Below are 22,751 nucleotides of genomic sequence, written 5' to 3' on the forward strand. Positions count from 1 at the left end.
TGACCCATTGAGCTTTCTTCAAAGAATTTGAAGGAATCTAGTCCAAATTTATCATATGCCCTCTGTAGTCAATCTTAGGAGAATTGGTCGCTCCTCCCTACCTTAAACCCAACTTCTTATTTTGATAACACTCATATTACTAGTAGTTCAAAGAAATATATTCAAAACCTTTATATCTAATGTGACCAATGCAATTGGTACTTTCGTTATTGCATTGGAATAACGAAAGTAGGCCACATAATGGATGATCCACATAGAAGGTGCGCCCCACATAATGAATGATGGATATCAAAAGTGGACCCCACAGGACAATCCACTTCAAAGGTAGGGCCCACAATATGGATACATCAAACGTGAACTCCACGTGATTAATGATGAGTAGTGGACATTGAGGGGGCCCACATAAAGGATAATTACGTGATGGATGATCTACATCAAGGTGGGCCCCTAATGATGAATGGTCCACATCCAAGATAGGCCTTGAATGATGGACAACTCACTTTAAAGGTTTGGCTCACACAATGGATGGTCCATATCAGTGGTGGGCTCCATATGATGGTTGATCCACATCTAATGTACGACGTAATGGATGACCAAAGATCTTAAAATATGAAGATTGTAGTCATTTATTCTTTTGTCATTTGGGGTATGATTCATCTATAATAAGATCCACCAAACAACCATTTGGATTGCTCTTATAATAGAGTTGTTGTAATCTTTAAAAATAACGTCAAAAACCTTTTTAAGAAAACTCTTATTCGAAGGTTTTACCAAACATTCTAATTTAAATAAGAGCTTTTTTAAGACTTGAAAGGTGATTTTACCGAACCGACTTATTTAAAGAAACAAAAAGAGCATATTGAAGTAGATCTTACTAAAAATGTTCTTATTGAATCAAAGTAGAGATGCCAAACGAGCCGTAATTCAATAACCATCGAATAATATACACATTAATTATTACAAGTATTTGCAATAGATACATGCATTAGTCAATATTTTTCAATAATTAAATTAAAAAAGAAAAAAGAAAGACTACACAAATATATTTTTTATTAATCTTTTGAAAGAAAATTTTCACAATTTTTTACAAAATCCATTCCCTTCTTTAAAAAAAAAAAAAAAAATCTACATTGCTCTCATTAATTTATCTCAACAATAGGATTATAATACCGACATCTTTTAGTGGAATAAGGTGCAACTGTTGCCATTCTAACATTGCTTTTTTTTATTACACAACTCTCTTAAGTGAAGAACAAAGGTTACAACTTACAACATGGCTTTTAGACTCAGATAGACTCGTTGTTTAGAGTCGAGTCACAGCTCGCCTGAATGGGGTGGTGTATCAGCCAGAGTAATTAACCCGAGTCGCCCCAGGACGACTTGTGGTATCCGGATCTAGTATTACCATATCCAAGTCGAATCGGACGAGTCGTGCATTACAATGACAAGATACAATTTACTAACCTATCTATCGACTCATAAGAAGAACCCCCTTTTCTTAAACAACAGTCAGCCTTTTCTTTCAGTTTCCTTATCCTTTTCCTCATCTCTTCTCCTTCCTTCTCCACCATTAATCTTCTTATGGCCCACTCTATCTTCCCTCTCTCAAGCCCATTCTCTAGTTGCACACCCACTTTCAATACATGGCTTACAAGCCTAGCATTCACCTTTTGATCACCAAAAAAAGGCCAACATAGCATAGGCACCCCTTCACATATACTCTCCACCGTTGAATTCCAGCCATTATGTGTCCAAAAACATCCCACACTAGGGTGGGCCAGTACCTCTTGCTGTGGGGCCCACTTCACCACCAAGCCCCTCCCACGTGTCTCCTCTTCGAACCCATCTGGCATTTCAGCCCTCACTGACCCATGGACCAATCCGGATCGAACCACCCACAAGAAGGGCTGACCACTATTGGCTAGGCCCCATGCAATCTCCTCTACCTCTTTTTTCTCCATGGAAGCTAAGCTCCCAAAGCTGACATAGATGACGGACCCTGCTGCCTGCTTATCCAACCAGATCATGCAGCTCTGATCATGTGCTAGCAAACTGCTGGACGATCCTGATGAGTACTTATGAAGTGGGCCTATCGGAAAGAACGGTATCGGGAAGTCTTGACGGATTTTCGCCAATGCGGTTTCTTCAATGTGGTCGAAGGAGTTGTAGATGAGCCCTGAAGAGTTCCTTGTTTCGTTGTTCATGTGGGCCACCAACTGGTACAATGTGTCCGAATTGTCTGTGCTGAAGATGGGTAGATCTTTGATCCGGAGCGGTGGGAGCTCGGACACTGGCGTCTCAGACTGAGGATCTGGTAAGAAAATTCAGTTGTAATAAAAGAGATGAACGGTCAAGATTGGCTACGAATGTAGGATATCAATTCTAACACGTGAGACCGCTGTAAGTGGGCCATGGACCAGAGACACGTGTAAGTAAAAAAATAACTGTCCATTGGATGGACTCCAAGAACAAAACTCAGCGGTCCATTCGTCACGTGGGTTACGCATGTATGTATGAGTATGAACCACTTGTCATTTTCTTTAGGGTTATTTTTGTAAAACCGCCTAGATTAAGGGTTATTTATCAAACAATGCTTACATTTACAATATTTAAAATAATCTGACTACGTTTTTTACCATGTTCTATATAACCGGCTGGCATCATATACCGTGTGGATTACGTACAATTTGAAAGTATTTTATAAAAGCCTAAAATACCCTATATTTAAAACTAAACCATGGCAAAGAGAGGAGCTATTGTCTCTAGTAATCTAAAGCTAGGGAGGGCTTACTATGTTATGTGACAAATCCACCCATCCATATGTTTTTTCAGCTCATTTTATGACATGATCCCAAAAGTGACGTAGATTCAAAGCTTAAGTGGGCCACATGAAAGAAAAAAGTGGAGGTTGTACACGCACCATTGAAACATTTGTAGGGCCACAAAATCTTTGAATCAGCTAATATTATTGTTTTTTATTCATCTCAAGGGGAATGAACAGTTGGGCTGCTTTCTGAATGGTTTGGATTACATATAAACATCATGGTGAAGCCCACAAAGTTTTGAAAGGTAGGAAGCCCTTTCCACCATTTCAAATCATATAACCCACTTGCAGGAGCCCCAAATAAGGGAATGGAATTGTATGTGTAGTACACCTAGGCTGTCCATCCGTTTTTCGAGCTCATTTTAGGCATGAGCCCAAAAATGAAGAAGATCCAAATCTCAGTTGGACCACACCACACAAAACAGTAGTGATGGGACACCTATTAAAAACTTCTTGAGGCACGCTGTAATGTTTACTTGCCATACATCCTGTTAACTACGTCACACATATTTGATTAAAGAGAAAACACAAATATCAGCTCCATCCAAAACATTCGTAGCCCTCAGTAAGTTTTTAACGTTGGGTGTTCAATCACCACTATTTCTCAGGGTGTGGTTCACCTATAATTTGCAATATCTGCCTCATTTTTTGGACTCATACCTTAAAATGAGCTGATAAAATGAATGGATTGCGTGGATAAAACACATACATCATAGTGGATCTATAGAGATTTTCAGCAGCACAATGTGTGCTACACTACGATCTGAGTCCTCTCAAAAGTCAAAAGTAACCTATAAGTCGGTGAGAAACTCAATCACCGGTGACTCAGCCGAGTTTCAGTGAGACTCATCGAGTCAACTCACTCACGAATACGACTCATCGGTTGCATATTCGAGTCAACTTTCCTCCACTAAGACAGCTTGAATTTTGTACTTTAAGCTATGGTTAAGAAAACAACACACAAACATGCAGCCAACCATAGCTAAGGGTGGCAATGGGCAGGGTGACCATCCAACAAGCTCGACTGGGTTTGGGAACTATTAGCTTGGCCCATGGGCTGGGCTTGGGCCAGCAATGCATGGCCATATAGGGTTTCAGCCTGTGCTGGGGAACTACTAGCTTACGCTTCACGCGGTGCTTGAGACTTGGACCTTAAGGGCCGTTAGGATCATAAGTTACTTTAGATAAGCTATTTAGGCATCAGGTAACTTATCTTCGTTTCTACTTGTTTATAAGTATGTTTGATAAATAGTATATTTATCAGCCAAAAAGTAGAAAACTTTGTATAGTTTTCAACATTATATAAGACCTTAACCCTCCATTTTGTTGGGTCCACCTTTAATAACCATTGTCCATCATATGAGCAGGCCCATCTTTTGATGTGGACCATTCATTATGTTGGGCCCACCTTGGCCCTGTCTTCAATGTGAACCTTCTATCATGTGGGACCTACCTACAATGTGGACCATCAATCTTGTGAGGCCCACCTTTGATGTGGGCTATCCATCATAGAGCCCGCCTTGGATGTGGGTCGTCCATCATGGAGCCTACCTTGGATGTGGGTTATCCATCATGTGGGCCCACCTTTAATGTGGTTTGTCCATCATGTAGGACGCAACTTCAAAGTGGGCCATCCATCAAGCGACGCCCACCTTGGATGTGGGTCATTCATCATTAGGGGCCAACCTTCGATGTGAACTATCCTAATGTAGGGCCCACCTTGACATGGGTTATCTTTCATGTGGGGCCCACTATCAATGTTAGCGTCCATCATATGGAGCCCACCATTAATATCCACTACCCATGATGTGGGGCCCCACCTTCGATGTGGGCCATCCATCATTTGGGGAGGCCCCACCTCTGACGTGAGTCGTCCACCATGCAGGGCCTGCCTTGGATGTGTGTCATTCATCATTAGGTGTTGAAATTTGATGTGGATTGTCCATTTTGTGAGGCCCGCCTTAACGTGGATCATCCATCATGTGGGGCCACCTTCAATGTTCTTGTCCATCATGTGGAGCCACCTTCCATATCAACTGCCCCTCATGTGCAGCCACCTTTGGTATGGATTGTCCATCACGTAGGCCCGACCTTCATTGTGAGTCCTCCATCGTGCGGGCCCGCTTTAGATGTTGGTCATTCATCGTTAAGGGCCTACCTTTGATGTGAACAATCCATTATGGGCTCACCTTGATGGGGATCATCCATACTGTGGGGCCCACATTTGATGTGAACCATCCATCGTGTAGGTCGACCACCCATCATGCGGGGCCTCCTTTAAAAGTAAAAACTTATAGGAATAAGTAACTTTCATCACATAAGTTACTTTTACATTTTGCAATGATACTTATCAAACTAACTTGAGTTTTTTTTTTTTTAGTAATAATAACTCACCTAAGTTAAGTTACTTAGGTGATATCTAAATGACCCCTAAGTCGGTTGGGTCAGATCTTGGCCTGACCATAAATCCGACACATTGCCACCCCTAGCCATGACAAGCCACCTATAGTTTAGTTCTTGTTGATACAGTTTTCCAGTAGGCCCTTCGCGATTGACCCTCCTAAACCTACACAGGTGTAAAAGAGAAACAAATGAGACCATGGCTAGTGCAAGGGACTCTCCGATGCCTAAGTCAGGAACAAGGTCTTTTTGTAGGGTAGAGTCTTCAGAAAAGAGACACTAGTTGAGTGTTAGGGTAAGAATAAGCATACCTTTGATGGTTGGAGATACCTCTATATATATAGGGAAGAGAGTCCAATCGTACAAGGATTCGTCCCGATATCTTGGATAACCATCCAGATTCAGGATCTTTGCAAGATTACCGGATTCCGAAGTTATCAGGATCTGATCTTATCCTCTAAAGATCAGAGAAGAGATCTTTCGGATGATAGGAGATTCGTCGAATCTCTAGCTCAAATTTGAGTCGACTCCTATAGGCGGGTGATGACCTGGGAATGAGCATTACCAATCTTCTCGACAGATCAGCATTCACCATCTTTGACCAATGATGACAGACAACATTCACCATCTTTGACCAATGATGACAGATTAACATTCACCATCTTCGACCAATAATTGGTCGGAAGATCCGCGTTCCCTTTAGATGGGCTCCAATAGTCCTTGACCTTGTCATGGGACGTCGCCTGACCTATAACCAGACATTGGCCAATTTATGGCTATCCAATAGCCGAGCTATGACTAAGCTATGGCCAGATAGTAACCGATCTGGGGTCGATCTATGGTCGACCTATATCCGACCTATGACCGACCTATAGTCGATCTATGGTCGATCTGTAATTGACCCATTAGGTCAGAACACGGTTTATCCGAATGGGCTCACAATTGTGTTCTTTGAGTGTCATTACCATTGCCTCGACCTCCTTGAAAGTCGGCCTATTTCTAGACGTAGACACATTATCAGGCTCGGGCTTCACTGGGCCCATGCTGGTTAAGTAGAGTTGGTCCATTCCATAAGCTGACTTATTGACTTGTCAAAATTTTCCCCAACAGTGAGCCCCCCTTACTTTTCGAGTCGATCTACGGAGGTTCGGAAAGTAAGCTGGCCGTAGTTAGGTTGAGTTATGTGTGAACTAGGTTGAGTAGTATTATCATTAATGCTAGGTATGGCGGCCAGCATGGTAGTCAAAGCGTGTCAATTTGTAATCATGGCATACCGTTTCGTGGCTCGAGGCCACGTAGGGCGTCAAGCCATCTTTTGATGGCGGACCAACAGGGTTGTGACGCGTGGCATCGTGCTCGATATTGGGGTCAAGCAGTGCATGGGGTCACGTCACATGTCGAGTCGGGGTAGTAGGGGGAACGTTGTACGGAATTGCATTGATGGGCATCCTTAATGAATGTCACATGGCATCACTATATAAGGGAAGCCTTAACCCTTTGAGTATTTCTGTTTGCATTTCATCTTCCTCCCCCTTTCATTCCTTTGCAATTCTCTGGGCGATTTTCAACGTCCATTTTCCTCTACATTCAGGCCGACAACTTGCCCATTCACCGGTGAGCTCAATCTCTCTCCTCCTGTCGATTTTTTCCTTTCCGATTAATTTTACTCAAAAAATCATTATGTCAAGCTCACTAAGCTCGCTGGAAGGGGGCTTCTGGCGGTGACGGTGGGGCGAGTAGTCGCCTTAGAGTAATGTCGAACCCCCGTCGCCGCTGGTGATGATGGCAAACACCGACTTCCGGTTGTCATCGTCGCGAGTGCTGGAACGGTCTCCTGCACAGAGGTCGACGCCCGCGGCTAGGGCATTGAATTTGTCCCCATTGTGGAGGTCAACACCCGTGCTTAAGGCACCCAACATATCTCCAGCTAAGGAACTAGTGGTTGTAGGGTGCGACCCTTCCGGAGAGGTGGATCTAGAAGACCCTGACGATAAAGAGGGCCCGAGGGGACCGGTGTCCTCGATTTTGCCTAAAGAGGAGCTAGCCCAGATCATGCTCGGATACCATGTCCTCGAATCTATGGTTTTCCTGCTTCCTTCGTCGGACGAGCTTCCAGATCAACCTCCATAGGGAGTCCTCGCAATCTTCCAGCTCACACTTCAATGCGGCTTGCGGCTTCCTCTGTAGGAAACAGTCAGGTGTCTACTACCTCGCCTTAGCTTAGCCCCGGGACAAATGATCCCAAGCGGGTGGAGGGCCTTGTTCGACTGTGCGGTCCTATGGGCCGAGTTAGACCAGCCCAAGCAATCTATGGACGAGTTCCTCCACCTGTACCAGTTAAAGCCGAACAAGCTTCAGCCCGACTGGTACTATTTCTCTGCTTGGCGGAACAATGGCGGGGCCCTTATAACTGGCCCTCCATCTTCCAACAAAAATTAGAGAGACAAATGGTTCTAGGACTCTAGATGCTGGGAAACGGATGAGCCAGACTCAACTCCCCTTGTCCCCCGAGCTTTCTCCAACCCAGGTCAGTATTTCTACTGTAGTAGTTGTCCTTTAATTGGTTAATATTTACTGACATCTGACCTTTGTTATATGTGTCTTTTGATGTAGACATACCCAAGCATCCTCCTCTACTTAGCAACAGATCATTTGCTCGGTTCCGTGATTTACGGGCGATCGAGGAAAGGAAGAGGTCTTAGAGAGTACTTCTTCAGCCCGAGCTACTTTTAAAAACGAGCTTGGACTCAGCACTTACTAGAAAGAACTTGGGTAAGGTTTTCAGCCGAGCTCCACAACTTAGAATTTTTTCAAGAATCTTTCTGACGTAACATTCTTTCTGGTGACACAGAGATGCCTGAAGCTCGGCCCTTCACCCTCCCTCCAAGGTTCTCGCGCCTCCTCGGGATGAATCGGCGACGCCGAAGAAGAAGAAACGGAAAACCTCCTCTAAGACTAAGGGGAAGGTCGGCCCTTCTTGCCGATCGTCTTCGAGGTCGAGGGAGAGGGCATGGAGGTGGAGACCTCCTCTGGAGTGGCTAGAACAATTGTTCCAGAAAACGTCACCTGCGCCAACGTCAAAGGGGCTTCTGAGCTCCCTACTGAGGCTTGACCTTCAGGGAGGGTGGAGGCAAAAGAGAGGAGAGGGACCCTTCGCCAGACTATGGAGGAGATCCTCCCATGGGTAGACCATGATACGGTCGAAGAGGAGTACTCCAGCTTGTTCGACTCTCCCATGGACACGCTTCTTCGGCACGTGTCGACGAGCCGGCTTGGAGTAATCACATCATTCGAAGTTGATTTGAATGCTTTTTTTATTGCTCGTCTCTACCCTTTTTCTTTTTCTCCGTAGTTCGCCCCGTGCTTATTGAAGGCATGCGCCGAGTTTACTCGGATGCACAATCGGGCGGAGGAGGCTGAACAAAGGGCGGCTTAGGTTGAAGCTAAGCTGAAGGCTGCGAAGACGGCTCTTGAGGTGTCTTTCCCTGAGAAGGCCGAGGTTGTCACTCTGCTGGAGGAAGCCAAGGGCTGGCATGATGAGTGTCATGCTCAGCTCATCGAAACTGAGGGGAAGCTAGAGAAGCTAAGGAAGGAGACCAAGGCTGTGATCACCCTGGCTTGGAAGAAGGTTGTCCAAGAGTTCAAATCGTCTCAGGTGTTCCAGGATGAGAGGGATAACCTCTTCCGTCAAGGCTTCGCTGAGTGCATAAGGGCGATGAGGGAGACCTTCCCAGAGCTCGATCTCTTCCCTTTTGATGAGACAGAGTCGAATTTTGATGGGTCGGGCGATGAACCGGGTCCCTAGGTGGCTCTTGAGGTGACTCCCGAGCAACCTTCTGAGGCTTAATGCTCGGATTTTGCAAAGCAGTATTTCCTTCATCCTGCTCTACATTTCCCTTTTTAAGCTTCAAGCACTTCAAGCATTGCTCACCCATGCCTTTTTCGGCTTCGAGCACTTCAAGTGCTGTTCGCTCGTGCCTTTTTTTTATACTTAGTCATTTATAGATTGGTGTACATATTTTTCTGGGATATTACTGATGTAATCATGCCCTTTGGGCCTTATCAATGAAAATACTTGTTTTTCTTGAATTCTGAAGTCTTGAACTAAGTAGATTGTTGCTTACTTCATGTGAGTGAGTCAGATTGAGCTTAAGTTGTGACTCGGGCTTTAGTCCAATATTACCCTAAGCATCGCTGAAACTTGTGTAAGCCTGTTAGTTCGGATCTAGCTTAGTCGTTGATCGGACCGAGATCGCTTGTTGGTCGGATCTTAATCGTTTGTTGATCGGATCAAGATCATTTGTTGGTCAGATCTTGGTCGGGAATTGATCGAATAACGTGCTAATGCTTTATTAATGTAGCTTAGAATTGAATAATACATAATGAACGTTGTACCGACTTAACTCAAGGGTAATAGATTTTCAAATGTTGGGCGTTGCATAGGTGCGGGAGCAGGTGTCCAGCTAGGTCTTCTAGTCAATACAAACCAGGTTGGCTTGTGCTTGATATCACATATGGTCCTTCCCAGTTCGGACCTAAAGTTCCTGAACCTATCTCCTTGGTATTTTGGAATGCCATCCGAAGAATTAAATCTCTGACTCAAAATCTTCTGACCTTCACCCATAAATTGTAGAAGCGTGATACTTGATGTTGGTGAACGACAGTCCGAGCCCGAGCTAGTTCCCTTTGCTCTTTGAGAAGGTCGAGATTGAGGACCATAATCTCGATATCGGCTTGTCCGTCAAATGAATCTATTCGGCCTTTATGTAGTTTGATCTCTATAGGAGTGACTACCTCTACTCCATCTGCTAAGCCGAAAGGGGTTTCTCTAGTAGCTGTTCAGGCAGTAGTTCGATATGCCCAGAGGACTTTCGAGAGTTCTTCGGCCCGCGCTCCTTTAGCATCCTCGAGATTGGTATGGAGATGATACTTGATGATCTTGTTGACTGCCTCGACCTGTCCATTCGCTTGTGGATGTTGTGGTGACGAGTAAACATTGCGAATTCGAAGGTTCTTGCACATATCTTAATACTGTTTATTATCGAATTGCTTCCCGTCATCGGAGACGATAGTTCGAGGGATCCCAAACATGTATATGATATTCTTCCAAATGAAATCCTTGATCTTTTGCTCAGTTATCTTTGTTAATGGTTTCGCTTCTATCCACTTAGTGAAATAGTCAACGACCACGACGACGAACTTTGTCTAACCTTTACCCACGAGGAGCGGACCAATAATATTGATCCCCCACTAAGCGAATGGCCACGGCTCGACCATGGGGGTGAGCTCTTCCGACAGTTGCCGAGGTATATTTGCGAATCTCTGACATTTGTCGTATCTTCGGACGAGCTTCCGTGCATCATGCTGGTTAGTCGGCCAATAGTAACCCTCTCGAATGACCTTGTGTACCAACGCTCGTCCCCAAGAGTGATTCCCGTAAATTCCTTCATGGGTTTCCTATGGGATGTATTCTGCTTTTGCTGATCAGACGCACCGCAAGTAAGGAAGGTAGAATCCTTTCTTATAGAGTATACCGTTGAGTATGTTATATCAGGCAGCTTTGATCTTCATTTTTCATGCTTCCGTTCGATCCTCAGGTAGCTTACCGCTCTCGAGGTAGTTGATGATCAGATTCATCCAAGTTGATTCCGAGCTGAGTGGAAGCACGTTCGTGAGCTTGGCTTCATTGATGCTTGGTCTAGCTAGGAATTCGATCGAGATGGACCTCGGGATCTGATCTTCATCCGCTGTAGCGAGCTTTACCAACATGTCAGCTTTTGAATTCTCAGCCCGTGGAATTAAGGTGACGCTACACTTCCAAAAATTACCGATCAATTCTTTGACTCTTCGTAGGTAGGCTTTCATGCATTCTTTTTTGGCTTGATATGTGTCAGCTATTTAGTTGACAACCAACTATGAGTCACTAAAGACCTCGAGATGTTGAGCCCCCATTTTTGCTATTAATTTGAGTCCGACGAACAAGGCCTCGTATTCTGTTATATTATTGGAGGCTTGAAATCTAAATATTAAGGCATATTGTATGCACGTATGGTCAGGAGTCTCTAGAACTATCCCGGCCCAGCTTGACTTAGAATTGGAGGAGTCATCAACATAGAGTGTCCACTTAGGTGAGTCGGGTATTGCTTGGGAGTCAGATGGTTCCATGATGTCTGGGGTGATTTCTGGCCTGAGTAGGTCATTCATAGCTCGGTTCATGATCAGATCTTGCTCGGGAGAACAAGTTAACTCGATAATGAAGTTGGCCACTGCCTGACCCTTGATTGTAGCCCGTGGTTGGTATTTAATGTTGAATTCGCTTAATTCAATCACTCACTTAGTCAGCTGACCTGAGGCTTCAGGTTTTTGGAGGACTTGACGTAGTGGTTGGTCGGATAGAATGAGGATTGTGTGAGCTTGGAAATATGGCCGTAGGCGTCGGGAAGAGACAACCAACGCTAGAGCCAGCTTTTTCAATGTGGGATACCTCGTCTCTGCAGAGACTAGAGCTTTGCTGACGTAGCTAATTGGGAACTATTTCCCCTCGTGCACTTTAATCAATGTCAAGCTAACTGTTGCATCGGATACGGCCAAGTATAGCAACAGAGTCTCTCCTAGCTCGGGTTTAGAGAGCAAGGGCAGTGATTCTAGGTATTGCTTAAGCTGCTAGAATGCTGCCTCATATTCTTTAGTCCAATCTACTATCTGTCTCCCCTTCAACTGTTTGAAGAAGGGGAGACACTTATCCGTATCTCGAGACACGAAGCGGTTGAGGGCCGCTACTCTTCCAGTAAGTCTTTGTATGTTTTTTATTGTCTTTGGTTACTGAATGTCGAGTAGGGCCTTAATCTTTTCTGAATTTGTCGAGGAATTTTCCCAAGCTGATGCCGAAAGTGCACCTGCTCGAATTTAATTTCATTCGGTATTTTCGAAGGATGAGGAACATTTCTTTTAAGTCGGCTACATGGTCTGTAGCTACGATGCTCTTAAAAAGCATGTCGTCGATATAAACTTCAATAATCCACCCTATTTAGCGGGCGAACATCTTATTGACCAACTGCTAATAGGTCGCTCCTGCATTTTCAAACTGAAAGGCATCACACGGTGATAATAAAGACCTTTGTCAGTGATAGAGGTAGTCTTAGATTTATCATTATAATGCATTACAATCTGATTGTATCCTGAATATGCATCCATAAAACTAAGCAATTCATGACCCATTGTACTGTCGACCAACTGATTGATTCTAAGAAGAGGTATTCTTAGGGCAAGCTTTGTTCAGATCTGTGCAGTTTACACAGACCCACCACTTCCCTTTAGCTTTCTTGACCAGTACGATGTTGGCTACCTAGTCTAGGTAGTAGACTTCTTCAATAAAATTATCTTTGAGGAGTTTGCCGACCTTTTTTTCAATCACAGCATACCTTTCAGGGCTAAGGGCACGTCGCTTTTGTCGAATTGGTCAGGAGGATGGATTGATGTTCAGTCGATGCGTAATGACGACGGATCAATTCCAGGCATATCTTCATGGGACCATGCAAAAATGTCGATGTAGCGTCGGAGGAGGGCTATCATCTTATCGTGTAATGGTGATATTAAAGACAACCCAATCTAGACAATCTTAGATGGATTGGACTCATCCGGAGGAATTGGAATGAGGTCTTCCATGGGTCGGCCTCGCTCTTAAGATTCTTCGCGCAGATCCAGAGATTTTATAGTCATTTCTCAGTGCCATAGCGTAACACTGTCGAGCGTCATGTTGGTCACCTTTAACGGTCCCAACTCCTTTCTCGATTAAAAATTTTATCGCCAAGTGGTAAGTTGATACCACAGCTCGCATGAGGTACAACGATGGTCATCCAAGGATGGCATTGTAGACGAATGGTTGGTCGACCACAAGGAAGTTGACTATCATGGTGATTTAATTCTGTCCATCCCCAGCTGAGAGGAGAAGTTGGATGGCTCCCTCTGGCACAACCTATCCGCCCGAAAAGCCGACTAATGGAGTTTTGACAAGTAGGAATAAAGACCGATCAACTCCCATTTTATCGAAGGCTTGAACGAAGAGCATATCCGCTGATGATCCTGTGTCGACAAGGATCCGAAACATTTTTCAGTTTGCGACAGTTAAAGTGATTACCAGTGCATCGTCGTGGGGGAGGTGGATACCTCGGGCGTCCTCTTCAGTGAAAGATATGTTGTATTTCTTCATCTTTTGCTCTTTCGAAGGTCGACCGAGAAGCAAGACTTCTTTCTTGGGATGACTAATTCTCCTAGTGTGCGCTTTCCGAGCATTATTCAAGTCGCTTCCCCCTCCATGGCCTCCAAAGATGGTGCGGATTTCTCCGGTTGGCTGATTGTTAATCGGTTGTTCCTTAGCGGCCTTGATCCTATCTCCTCTGTTGTCGATATAATCTCTGAGATGACCATCGCGAATGAGTGCCTCGATTTCTTGCTTGAGGTCAAAGCAGTTGCTCGTATTATGTCCATGATCTCAGTGGAAGAAGCAGTATCTGTTTTTGCTTTTTTTGTCGAGGTTAGACTTCAAATTATTTGGCCAACGGAGAGGATTCTTGTCATTGATCTCCATCAGGACCTGTTCTGGCGTCTTAGTTAGAGGAGTGAGTTTTGAACTTACGGTCGGGCCATTTGTTCGATTTTTGGTCGTCTTGGAATCGATCGTCCTTTCTTTTCTTATTGGTGGAACTGGGCTCGACCTTCGTCTACTCTTTAACTGGAGGATTTTTGCTTTGGGCGGCATCTTGTAAGATCCAGGATTCCTCAGTGTTAGTATACTTCTGCGATCTATTCAGAAACTCAACCGGGGTGGCAGGAGGATTCTTATCCAGAGTGAAGAGGAAAGGCTTGTCTCTTAGCTCGCTCATGATGGTGTTCAAGGCAGTCTCGTCCGAATGTTTCCGAACTTGTATTGCTTCTAGGTTGAAGCACTTGATGTAGTCCTTCAGGAGTTCGCATTCTTTCTGGATTATGTGAAGAGGATGAGCAGGTGCTTTAAGTCTCTTCTTCCCTTCGATTAAGTTCGTGATGAAGGCTTCGCTGAGCTGCGAAAACGAGCTAATGGACCTTGGTATTAACTGTTTAAACCATAGTCGAATAGCATCGGCTAGAGTTAAGGAGAAGGCTCGGCACATGACCGCCCCAGTGGCGTCATAGGGTTCCATGTAGATTCGAAAGGATTCTATGTGCTCTGATGGGTCAGTATTCCTCGTGAAGGGTGTGATCTAAGGCAGTCGAAATATGTTCAGCAATCATGCTTGCAGAATTTCAGTAGTGAAATGGGACTCGGTTTCCTCCATCTTAGTCATCGCTGCATTAGCTCGGTATGTTTGCTGCATGTTGCCGATCTGGTCTGGTAGGCTTTTCAGTTTGACTTTCCATGGCTCCTCGCTCTCGGCAGTGGCTTCGACTGGAGCTTTTTCGCACCTCTTCCGATCTAACTCGTGCCGCAGGTCGGAGGCGAGCAAAGGGGCTATTCCAGAAACGTGGGATCGGTTAGGCCTAACCGAACTATGCTGTTGGCTTGGCTAGGGAACAGAATGCATGCAGGAAGGTCAGGAAGGACCATGGCTAGGTTACCCGTCCTCTCCGTCAACCCTTGGTGCATGTCGGGGCTGCATATGTTCTAGTAAGCGCTTTACATAGCCCATGTCTGCCCTCATATCTCCGAATTCTCTTTCGAGATTATTTAATCAGTCGTTTGTGGTACGACTTCACTGGCCACGTCTACCTGAGCCAGAGGAGGAACCTTGATGGCTCTTCTGTGGCTGGGGCTGCCTTGGGTGTACTAGCTGTTCAAGGACGCGACTAGTAGTAAGTAGGGTTGCGATCAGAATTGCCACTGGATGGGATTGAGTTTTCTTCTTTCCACTGGCCATTGTAAATGTTGCTGATAGAGCTGAGAACAACTTATAATGTCTTTCCCTCAGACAGTGTTAAACTGTTGATGCAGTTTTTCGACAGGCCCTTTGCGGTTGACACTCATAAACCTACACAGGTGTAAAACAGAAACAAAGGAGACCCTAGCTAGTGCAGGAAACTCTCTAATGCCTAAGTCAAGAATGGGGTCTTTTTGTAGGGTAGGGTCTCCAGAAAAGAGACATCAGTCGAGTGCTATGGTAAGAATAACTATACCTTTGATAGTTGGGGATATAGATATATATATATATATATATATATATATATAGATATATATATAAGGAAGAGAGTCCAATGATATGAGGATTCGTCCCGATATCTTGGAGAACCATCTAGATCCAGGATCTTTGTGAGATTATAGGATTCTGAAGTTATCGGGATCTGATCTTATCCTCCAAAGATCTAGGGAGAGATCTTCAAGATGATAGAAGATTCCTCGAATATTTAGCTCGGATTTAGGTCGACTCCTATAGGCAGGTGACGACCTGGCAATGAGCGTTACCGATCTTCTCGACAGATCAACATTCACCATCTTCGACCAATGATGACAGATCGGCATTCACCATCTTCAACCAATGATGATAGATCAGCATTCACCATCTCCGACTAATAATTGGGTCGGAAGATCCGCACTCCCTTTACTTGGGCGCTAATGGTCCTTGACCTTGCCATGGGACGTCACTAGACCTGTAACCGGACGTTGGCCGATCTATGGTTGTTCAATGGCCGAGCTATGACTGAACTATGGCCGGATTGTAACCGATCTGAGGTCGATCTATGGTCAACCTATATCCGACCTATAACTGTCCTATGGTCAATCTATAATCGATCTGTAATTAACCCATTATGTCAGAACAGGGTTTATTCGAATGGGCTCGCAATTGTGTCTTTAAGTGTCCTTAGTTGCCTCGACTTCCTTAAAGGTCTGCCTATTTATGTACGTAAACGCCTTATCAAGCTAGGGTTTTAATGGGCCCGTGCTAGTTAAGTAGAGTTCGTCCATTACATAAATGGATTTATTGACCTGTGATTTTTTCTCCCAACGGTTCTCATCTTGACCACCATACATGTTCCACGTAGATTAAGGCATTTCGGTTTTGACCCGGAGTTTCGGAAATGCTTAATGGTACTCGAAACTCCCATGTATTTTGGGTTATGTTTTGTTGCCTCTTAGAAGAGCATTCTAAGTATCACAGGTTCACGTACTCCAGCTAACCGTAATAAGATTCTAAAAGCCGAGGAATTTAGGCACCCAACGTACACACCACAACCATCAATCTCAATCCAAACCGTCTCAGTAGTGTTCTCCAATTTGGATGGAAAGACCAATCAAACCAGTGTTTTATTATTTGATGGGTCCAATGACATGATCAATGAGACTTCTCCCTTATATCCCACTAACCACAAGTGGGCCATCCTTGATACATACGGTTAAGATTGAGCTACTTTCATAACATACAGTGCATATGTGATGTACAATACTCTTCACACCGTGTGTCTATATATATATATATATATATATATATATATATATATATATATATATATATATATATATATATATATATTTGGAGCTTCCCATGAGGTTGAGCTTTGTGTGCCCCACCGTGATGTGTGTTGGACATCCACCCCATCAATAAGAGGCACTCTTCCATGGTGGGTCGTGAGCCTAAAATCAGGCCAATTCATGACGTAGGTAGGCTACACCACAGAAAATAGTTGATAATGAATTGCCACCCGTTGGAACCTTTGTGATTGTTTGTGGGGCCCACTGAGATGTGGTTCAGACATCCAGACCATCCATTATTTGTGTCTCACTTGGATGAAGGGTCACACTAAATTTCAGGCCATTCCAAAACTGGGTCGGGGCCCACCATGTACTTTTAACTGTTCTAGGGATGATTTTACATGATTCTACAGTGTGTGGCTCAATTGAGTTTCGGATGAAGCTGATTTTTTAAACATCTCATAATCTAGAAGGGACCCACCAAATGCATGGCCGTAAATATCCAACACATCTCCTCGGTGGGGCCACAAAGCTTATTGCCACACACATACATACATAGAAAAATGCTTACTTGCCACCTTCACACGTGTCTTGAATACATAATCTGAACTGTCCATGTGATACCGCACCCTCAAAAAACCTAAGGACCAACTTTCAATATGATAAAAAACTCTGGTGGGCCATGGAAAATAGAAACATTTTTCTCATTTGATTTGCTTTTATCTTTGCTACGGCCCATTAGAGTTTTGAACCAGGCTGAAAGTTAGTCCAACGAGATTTCAAGTGGTACTTCATCTCATGGACCGTTTAGATTTTGTAGCCATGACACCTGTGCTGCTCATAAAAGAAGGTGCGCAGAGGTGTTCACTACATGGTGGAGCTCATGGGAACTTCCCATGAGGTCGAGCTGTGTGGGCCCCACCGTGATGCGTGTCGTACATCTACCCCATCAGTAATATGCACCATTCCATGGTGGGCATTGGGCTTAAAATTCATGTCAATCCGTTACTTGTATGGGCCACAATACATACAAAAGTTGCGAGGGGTTACTCTCCATTACAACATTCATAATCATTTGTTGGGCCCACCAAGATGTGGTTCACAAATCCAGCCCATCCATTATGTGTGCCCCAATTGGATGAGGGGTCAGACCAAGTTTCAGATGCATCCAAATTTTAGGTGGGCCCCACCAAGTTCTTTTATATGTTTTAGGCAAGTCTTCACATGATTTTAGATGGTATGGCCCACCCAAGTTCTGTATATGACTGATTTTAAGGATATCTTATAATTTAAAGGGGACCCATCAAATGCACGGTGTTGATGTTCAACACGCATCATGGTGGGGCCCACACAACTCAACATCTTGGGTAGTTCCATGAGCTCCACCGCATACATCCATTTCCCATATATATATATATATATATATGAAAAATGGTACTATGAGGTCGACCTCAGGGGAACTGTTGATCGTCAAGCTGTTTGGGCCCCACTATGATGTGTGTCAAACATCAACATTGTGCATTTGAAGGGTCACCTTTAAGTTATGAAATATTCCAAAAATCACGCGTATATGGAGCTTTGGTGGGCCATACCATCTGAAATCATATAAAGACATGCCTTAAACTTATAAAAGTACTTGGTGGTGCTCATTCGAGTTTTGGATGCGGCTAAAACTTGGTATGACCATTTATCAAAGTGGGACACACAATTGATGGTTTGGATTTATAAACCACATCTTGGTGGGCCCAATAAATGATTATAAATGTTTTAACGGGAAAGTAACTACTTTCAATTGTTGTATGTGGTGTGGCCCACCTAAGTCATGGATTGACCTGATTTTTAAGCCCGTGGCATATCATGAAATGGAGCATCTGGCTGATGGGGTAAGATGTTAAACACACATCATGGTGGAGCCCACACAGTGATCGTGATACTCTCTCTCTCTCTCTCTCTCTCTCTCTCTCTCTCTCTCTCTCTCTCTCTCTCTCTATATATATATATATATATATATATAAAGAAAGAGAGCTATTCTCCCAGCTCGTGGATAACTTCCAACCTTTCGCAAGTATATGCGATATCCAACCGATCCAAGGCGCCCCCATCATAAGTAAGACCGTCTGCGCATATTTGACAGACGACTCATATAGAGTGACTACACTTATTTTTGCTATTTATCATTGTTAGAAATTGTTTTCCATGACATAGCTCATTTAAAGGGTACATTTAAATAAGGCTGATTTTTGCACTACAAAATTCTGAGGGGGTGTTAACGTACGTATTGAAAAGGTTGGATGTCACGTGCATTTAATAGATTGGAATTTATTTCCCAGGTGGATGGTACCCTGTGGTTAGGTTGGAAGCTGATGGGCTGGGGTACCACATGCCACCAACCTTGCCGGTGTGTTACAGGACGCGGATTAGCTACTGACACGTGGAGTAGCTAGACTCCCTTAACGAAGTGACGTCACCAAGTTATGTGAGCCCCACCGTAATCCACCGTGATGTATGTGTTAGATCCACACCGTTCATCCCTCTATAGAGATCATTTTGGTCCATGATCCAAAAAAATGAGGCAGATCCAAACCTATAGTGGGCCCCACCATAGAAAACAGTGGCAAGAGTGAAGTCCACCGTTGAAACCTTACTAAGGTCCACCATGATGTTTATTTGAGATCCAACCTTTTCATGTGTTAACGTAGACATGAAAAAAGGGAAAACACAAATATTTGCTTGATCCAAAACTTTTGTAACCCTTAGATTTTTTTAATGGTGGGCGTCATTCTCTCCACTGTTTTCCGGGGTTAGGTCCATTAGAGATTTTGATCTGACTCATTCTTCGGATCATGGCCTAATGGATGGACAGTGTGGATACAAAACATATATAATGATGGGGCTATAGAACTTGGTTACATTACTTCAATGGCGAATCTCGCTGCTCAACTCGTCAGTAGCTAAACCGAGTCCATGTTGACATCACAAAGTTTTGTGGGTCCTATCATGAGGTATGTGTTTTATCCCAACTGTCCATCAATTTGATTTGCTAATAGTAAGGCTTGAGCCTAAAAATAAGACGGATCTAAAGATCAAGTGCACCACATTTTAAAAAGCAATAGAGGATTGAACATCTACCATTGAAACCCTTACAGGGATCACATAAGTTTTGAATCAATATGATATTTGTTTTTCCCCTTCGTTTAGATCTATGTGACCTTATAAACAAATTGGAGGTCACCGTGGGCTCTATAAAAATAGATGAACGGTGTGGAGATAATAAATACATGATTTGGGCTCATGTAACTTTGATACCCTTTGGACCGTCCATGCAACCTGAAACTGGGGAACACATAAGCGCTTGTCTTTACCCGACAGGTACCACACCTGTCAGGTTAGGGTGGCACCGGTTAGGGTGGCACCCTATTCGTTCATGCAAGCTAGCCAAGCCGTACAAAACAATGTGAGTCCAAGCCGGATTATCTGATGTGCCCCACATCATCGATCCTGGTTGGTGTGTTGACGTGATTAAGTACTATCCATCACATCATAAGGTAAGTCCTGTATCCCAACCATCCTTCCATTTGGCCGGCTCGCAGCGGGAATTGAGATAAAAAGTAAGACAAATCCAGAGATCAACTGGACTACACTGCAAAATGTAGTGGGATTGAACGTCTACCATGATCGGGGAAGTTTTGGATTAATATGGTATTTGCTTTTTTCTCTTCTTACATGTCCACGTGACCTTATGAACAGATTGGATGGAAAATAAATGTTACAGTGGGCCATAGGAATGTTTTAACTGTGAGAATCATTACCCCTAATGTTGTTTGTGGTGTGGTCCACTTAAGCTTTGGATATGAATCATTTTAGGGTCCAGTTCTAAAATGATCTCGCAAAATGAATGAACTGTGTGGATATAATAGATACATCATTTTGGGGGCCATGTAACTTTTATCTCCTTTGAACCATTCATTGTGCGTGGTACACCAGTCAATCCGTTTCTTGTCAAGTCACACCGTGTTCAAATATGTCAAGGCACCAATAAAGAGCAAAAATATACATCTGGTCCACTCAATGAGCAGACGTTACTAATTTTTCTAAAATGTGATCATCCTGATGGGCCAAATTTATTGGACGGATTGGATGTTGTGTACACATAAAAAATTGGAAGTTATCTGCTAGTTGAGCCATACCTTATAGAGACCCATATCCATAGCTCAAGTGGTAGACTGAAAGACACATCGTTTCAACACTCGTTTCAACAATGAGGTCTGGGCATCGATTCCCTAGTGGGGGTGGCCAACACAGTGAAGTGTGATCTGACAGCGGGCGTACTAAAAAAAAAAAAAAAAAACCCTTAACTTATATAGTCCAACAGGTTTGCCATGAGCGGAACAACGACTGTATGTGAAAGAAAGGTATGTATCAAGTATCTGAATTTCACAAACATCGGCTGCATGTGATCTTCTTGTGCTTTCAAGAATGACCCACAGACCATTATTCCCACCGACAAGAAAACCAATAAACAAGAAATCTGTGGTACACACCTTGTATAGGAAGATAGCCCTTCTCCCGGAGCAGTGGGAAGGCAGCACATGTGACAAAGGACGTGGCGCTGCTCGTCCGTAGGATTATCCTTGGGATCTTCAACTGGTCCGCCACAGACTGTGTGAAGTGCATGAGAGCATCGGAAACAATGCATGCGATCTGATCACATGGATCCTCCTTTGAGAGCATCCGAGCCATGAGATCACTAAATGGGCTATGGCAATTGATGTTAAGGAGAGCAACGAGGGACATTATATCATCCTTCTGTGCTTGTTCGGCTGATAAACCGTCGGATATGGGTTCAAAATTAAAGCTTGGATGGTTGGATGGTTTGGGAGAGTTGAAATGAGTGTGGACGATGGTGATGGAGAATCCTTTGGAGTGTAGGATTGTGGCCAGCTGAAGCATGGGAGTTATGTGGCCTTGTAATGGACATGGGAAAAGAACCAAATGGGTGGGTTTCCTTTGCTGCCTAGGTATCTCTTTTGATCCAGCCATTGCACTTTGAGTTTTGGTTTTGGAATGAAAATGGGTCACTTGCATTGGCTGATATATAGAGTAGAAAAACATTAATACTCTGACAGAGTGTAAAGGATGATACACGTGCACTTGAAATTACTTAGAAATTCATTCACTGCATACAAGTAATTCAAAATGAACTGTCCGAATTATGGGTTGCAGTTTAGATGGACAATCAACCATAATCTAAATTTCATATTGATGTAGATTTATTGGATGGTTTTTATTATTTATTTACTTATTTATTTTTGGGTTAGCTTGTTAGTACACACCCATGTCACTACACACACTCCGTGTTAGCCACCCCCACTAGGGATCGATACCAAGACCTCTAGTGTTGAAACGAGGTATCTCCACTCAGTTTGCCAGTTGAGCTATGGATCTAGGTGTAGATTTATTGGACGGTTAAAATGAAATTTTCCAATGGCCATATCCAAGGTTAGGAGCATTCAAACAATACGATATTGAGACTGACTTAGCCACAGTAGGTTCCACAGTTTAGTTTAATATGAGTATGAAACCTGTGCAAATTCTGAGTGCCTGAGTATGAAGTGTCATACTCTGCCAGAGTATCAAATAAACCTCACTACTTATGGTTCGTCCTCCGGTGGTTGAATGTGATGTATGTGTCTTATCCACCCCGTTCATCCGTTTAAAAATTTTATTTTATGGCGCGAGACATAAATTGAAGTACATCCAAAGTACACGTGGACCATACTACAAGAAAGTGTTAATTGAACGGCTAACATTGAAAACTTATTTGGGGACAAGAAAGTTTTGGATCGAACTGATATCTGCGCTTTTCCTTCATCCACGACTGTCTGAACTTACGAACAGTTAGAAGAAAAATAAAAATAACTGTGGGCCGTAATAAGGTTTCAACGGTGAAGGTAATGTCCCCAACTGTTTGCTATTGGGGGTTTATGCTTCTATTTTGGGCCTGTGATCTAAAATTATATTATAAAATAGATGTACGGAGTGGATAAGATTAATACCTTACGGTGTGACCCACCAATTTTACTCACT

General features: G+C 43.6%; 1 protein-coding gene across 1 annotated transcript; it reads right to left on the bottom strand.

Moving 5' to 3' along the window:
- Nucleotides 1-1,188: 1,188 nt before the first annotated feature.
- On the bottom strand, nucleotides 1,189-21,743 carry LOC131252722 (UDP-glycosyltransferase 76B1-like). Its single transcript, XM_058253394.1, has 2 exons — nucleotides 21,206-21,743; nucleotides 1,189-2,311 (listed from the first exon to the last, which is right to left on the bottom strand). Exons 1-2 carry the CDS (start codon nucleotides 21,702-21,704, stop codon nucleotides 1,437-1,439), a joined length of 1,374 nt encoding a protein of 457 aa, XP_058109377.1. The 5' UTR covers nucleotides 21,705-21,743; the 3' UTR covers nucleotides 1,189-1,436.
- Between the last annotated feature and the right edge of the window lie 1,008 nt (nucleotides 21,744-22,751).

The sequence above is a fragment of the Magnolia sinica genome, chromosome 8 (assembly GCF_029962835.1).
Source record: "Magnolia sinica isolate HGM2019 chromosome 8, MsV1, whole genome shotgun sequence".
Classification (NCBI taxonomy): Eukaryota; Viridiplantae; Streptophyta; class Magnoliopsida; order Magnoliales; family Magnoliaceae; genus Magnolia; species Magnolia sinica.

What these genes read in the sequence shown, in the direction of transcription:
- LOC131252722 (XM_058253394.1), bottom strand. Translation starts at nt 21,704, where the DNA reads ATGGCTGGATCAAAAGAGATACCTAGGCAGCAAAGGAAACCCACCCAT. An exon ending in GGGCTATCTTCCTATACAAG is followed by an intron (nt 2,312 to 21,205) that starts GTGTGTACCACA and finishes TTTTCTTACCAG; the next exon opens with ATCCTCAGTCTGAGACGCCA.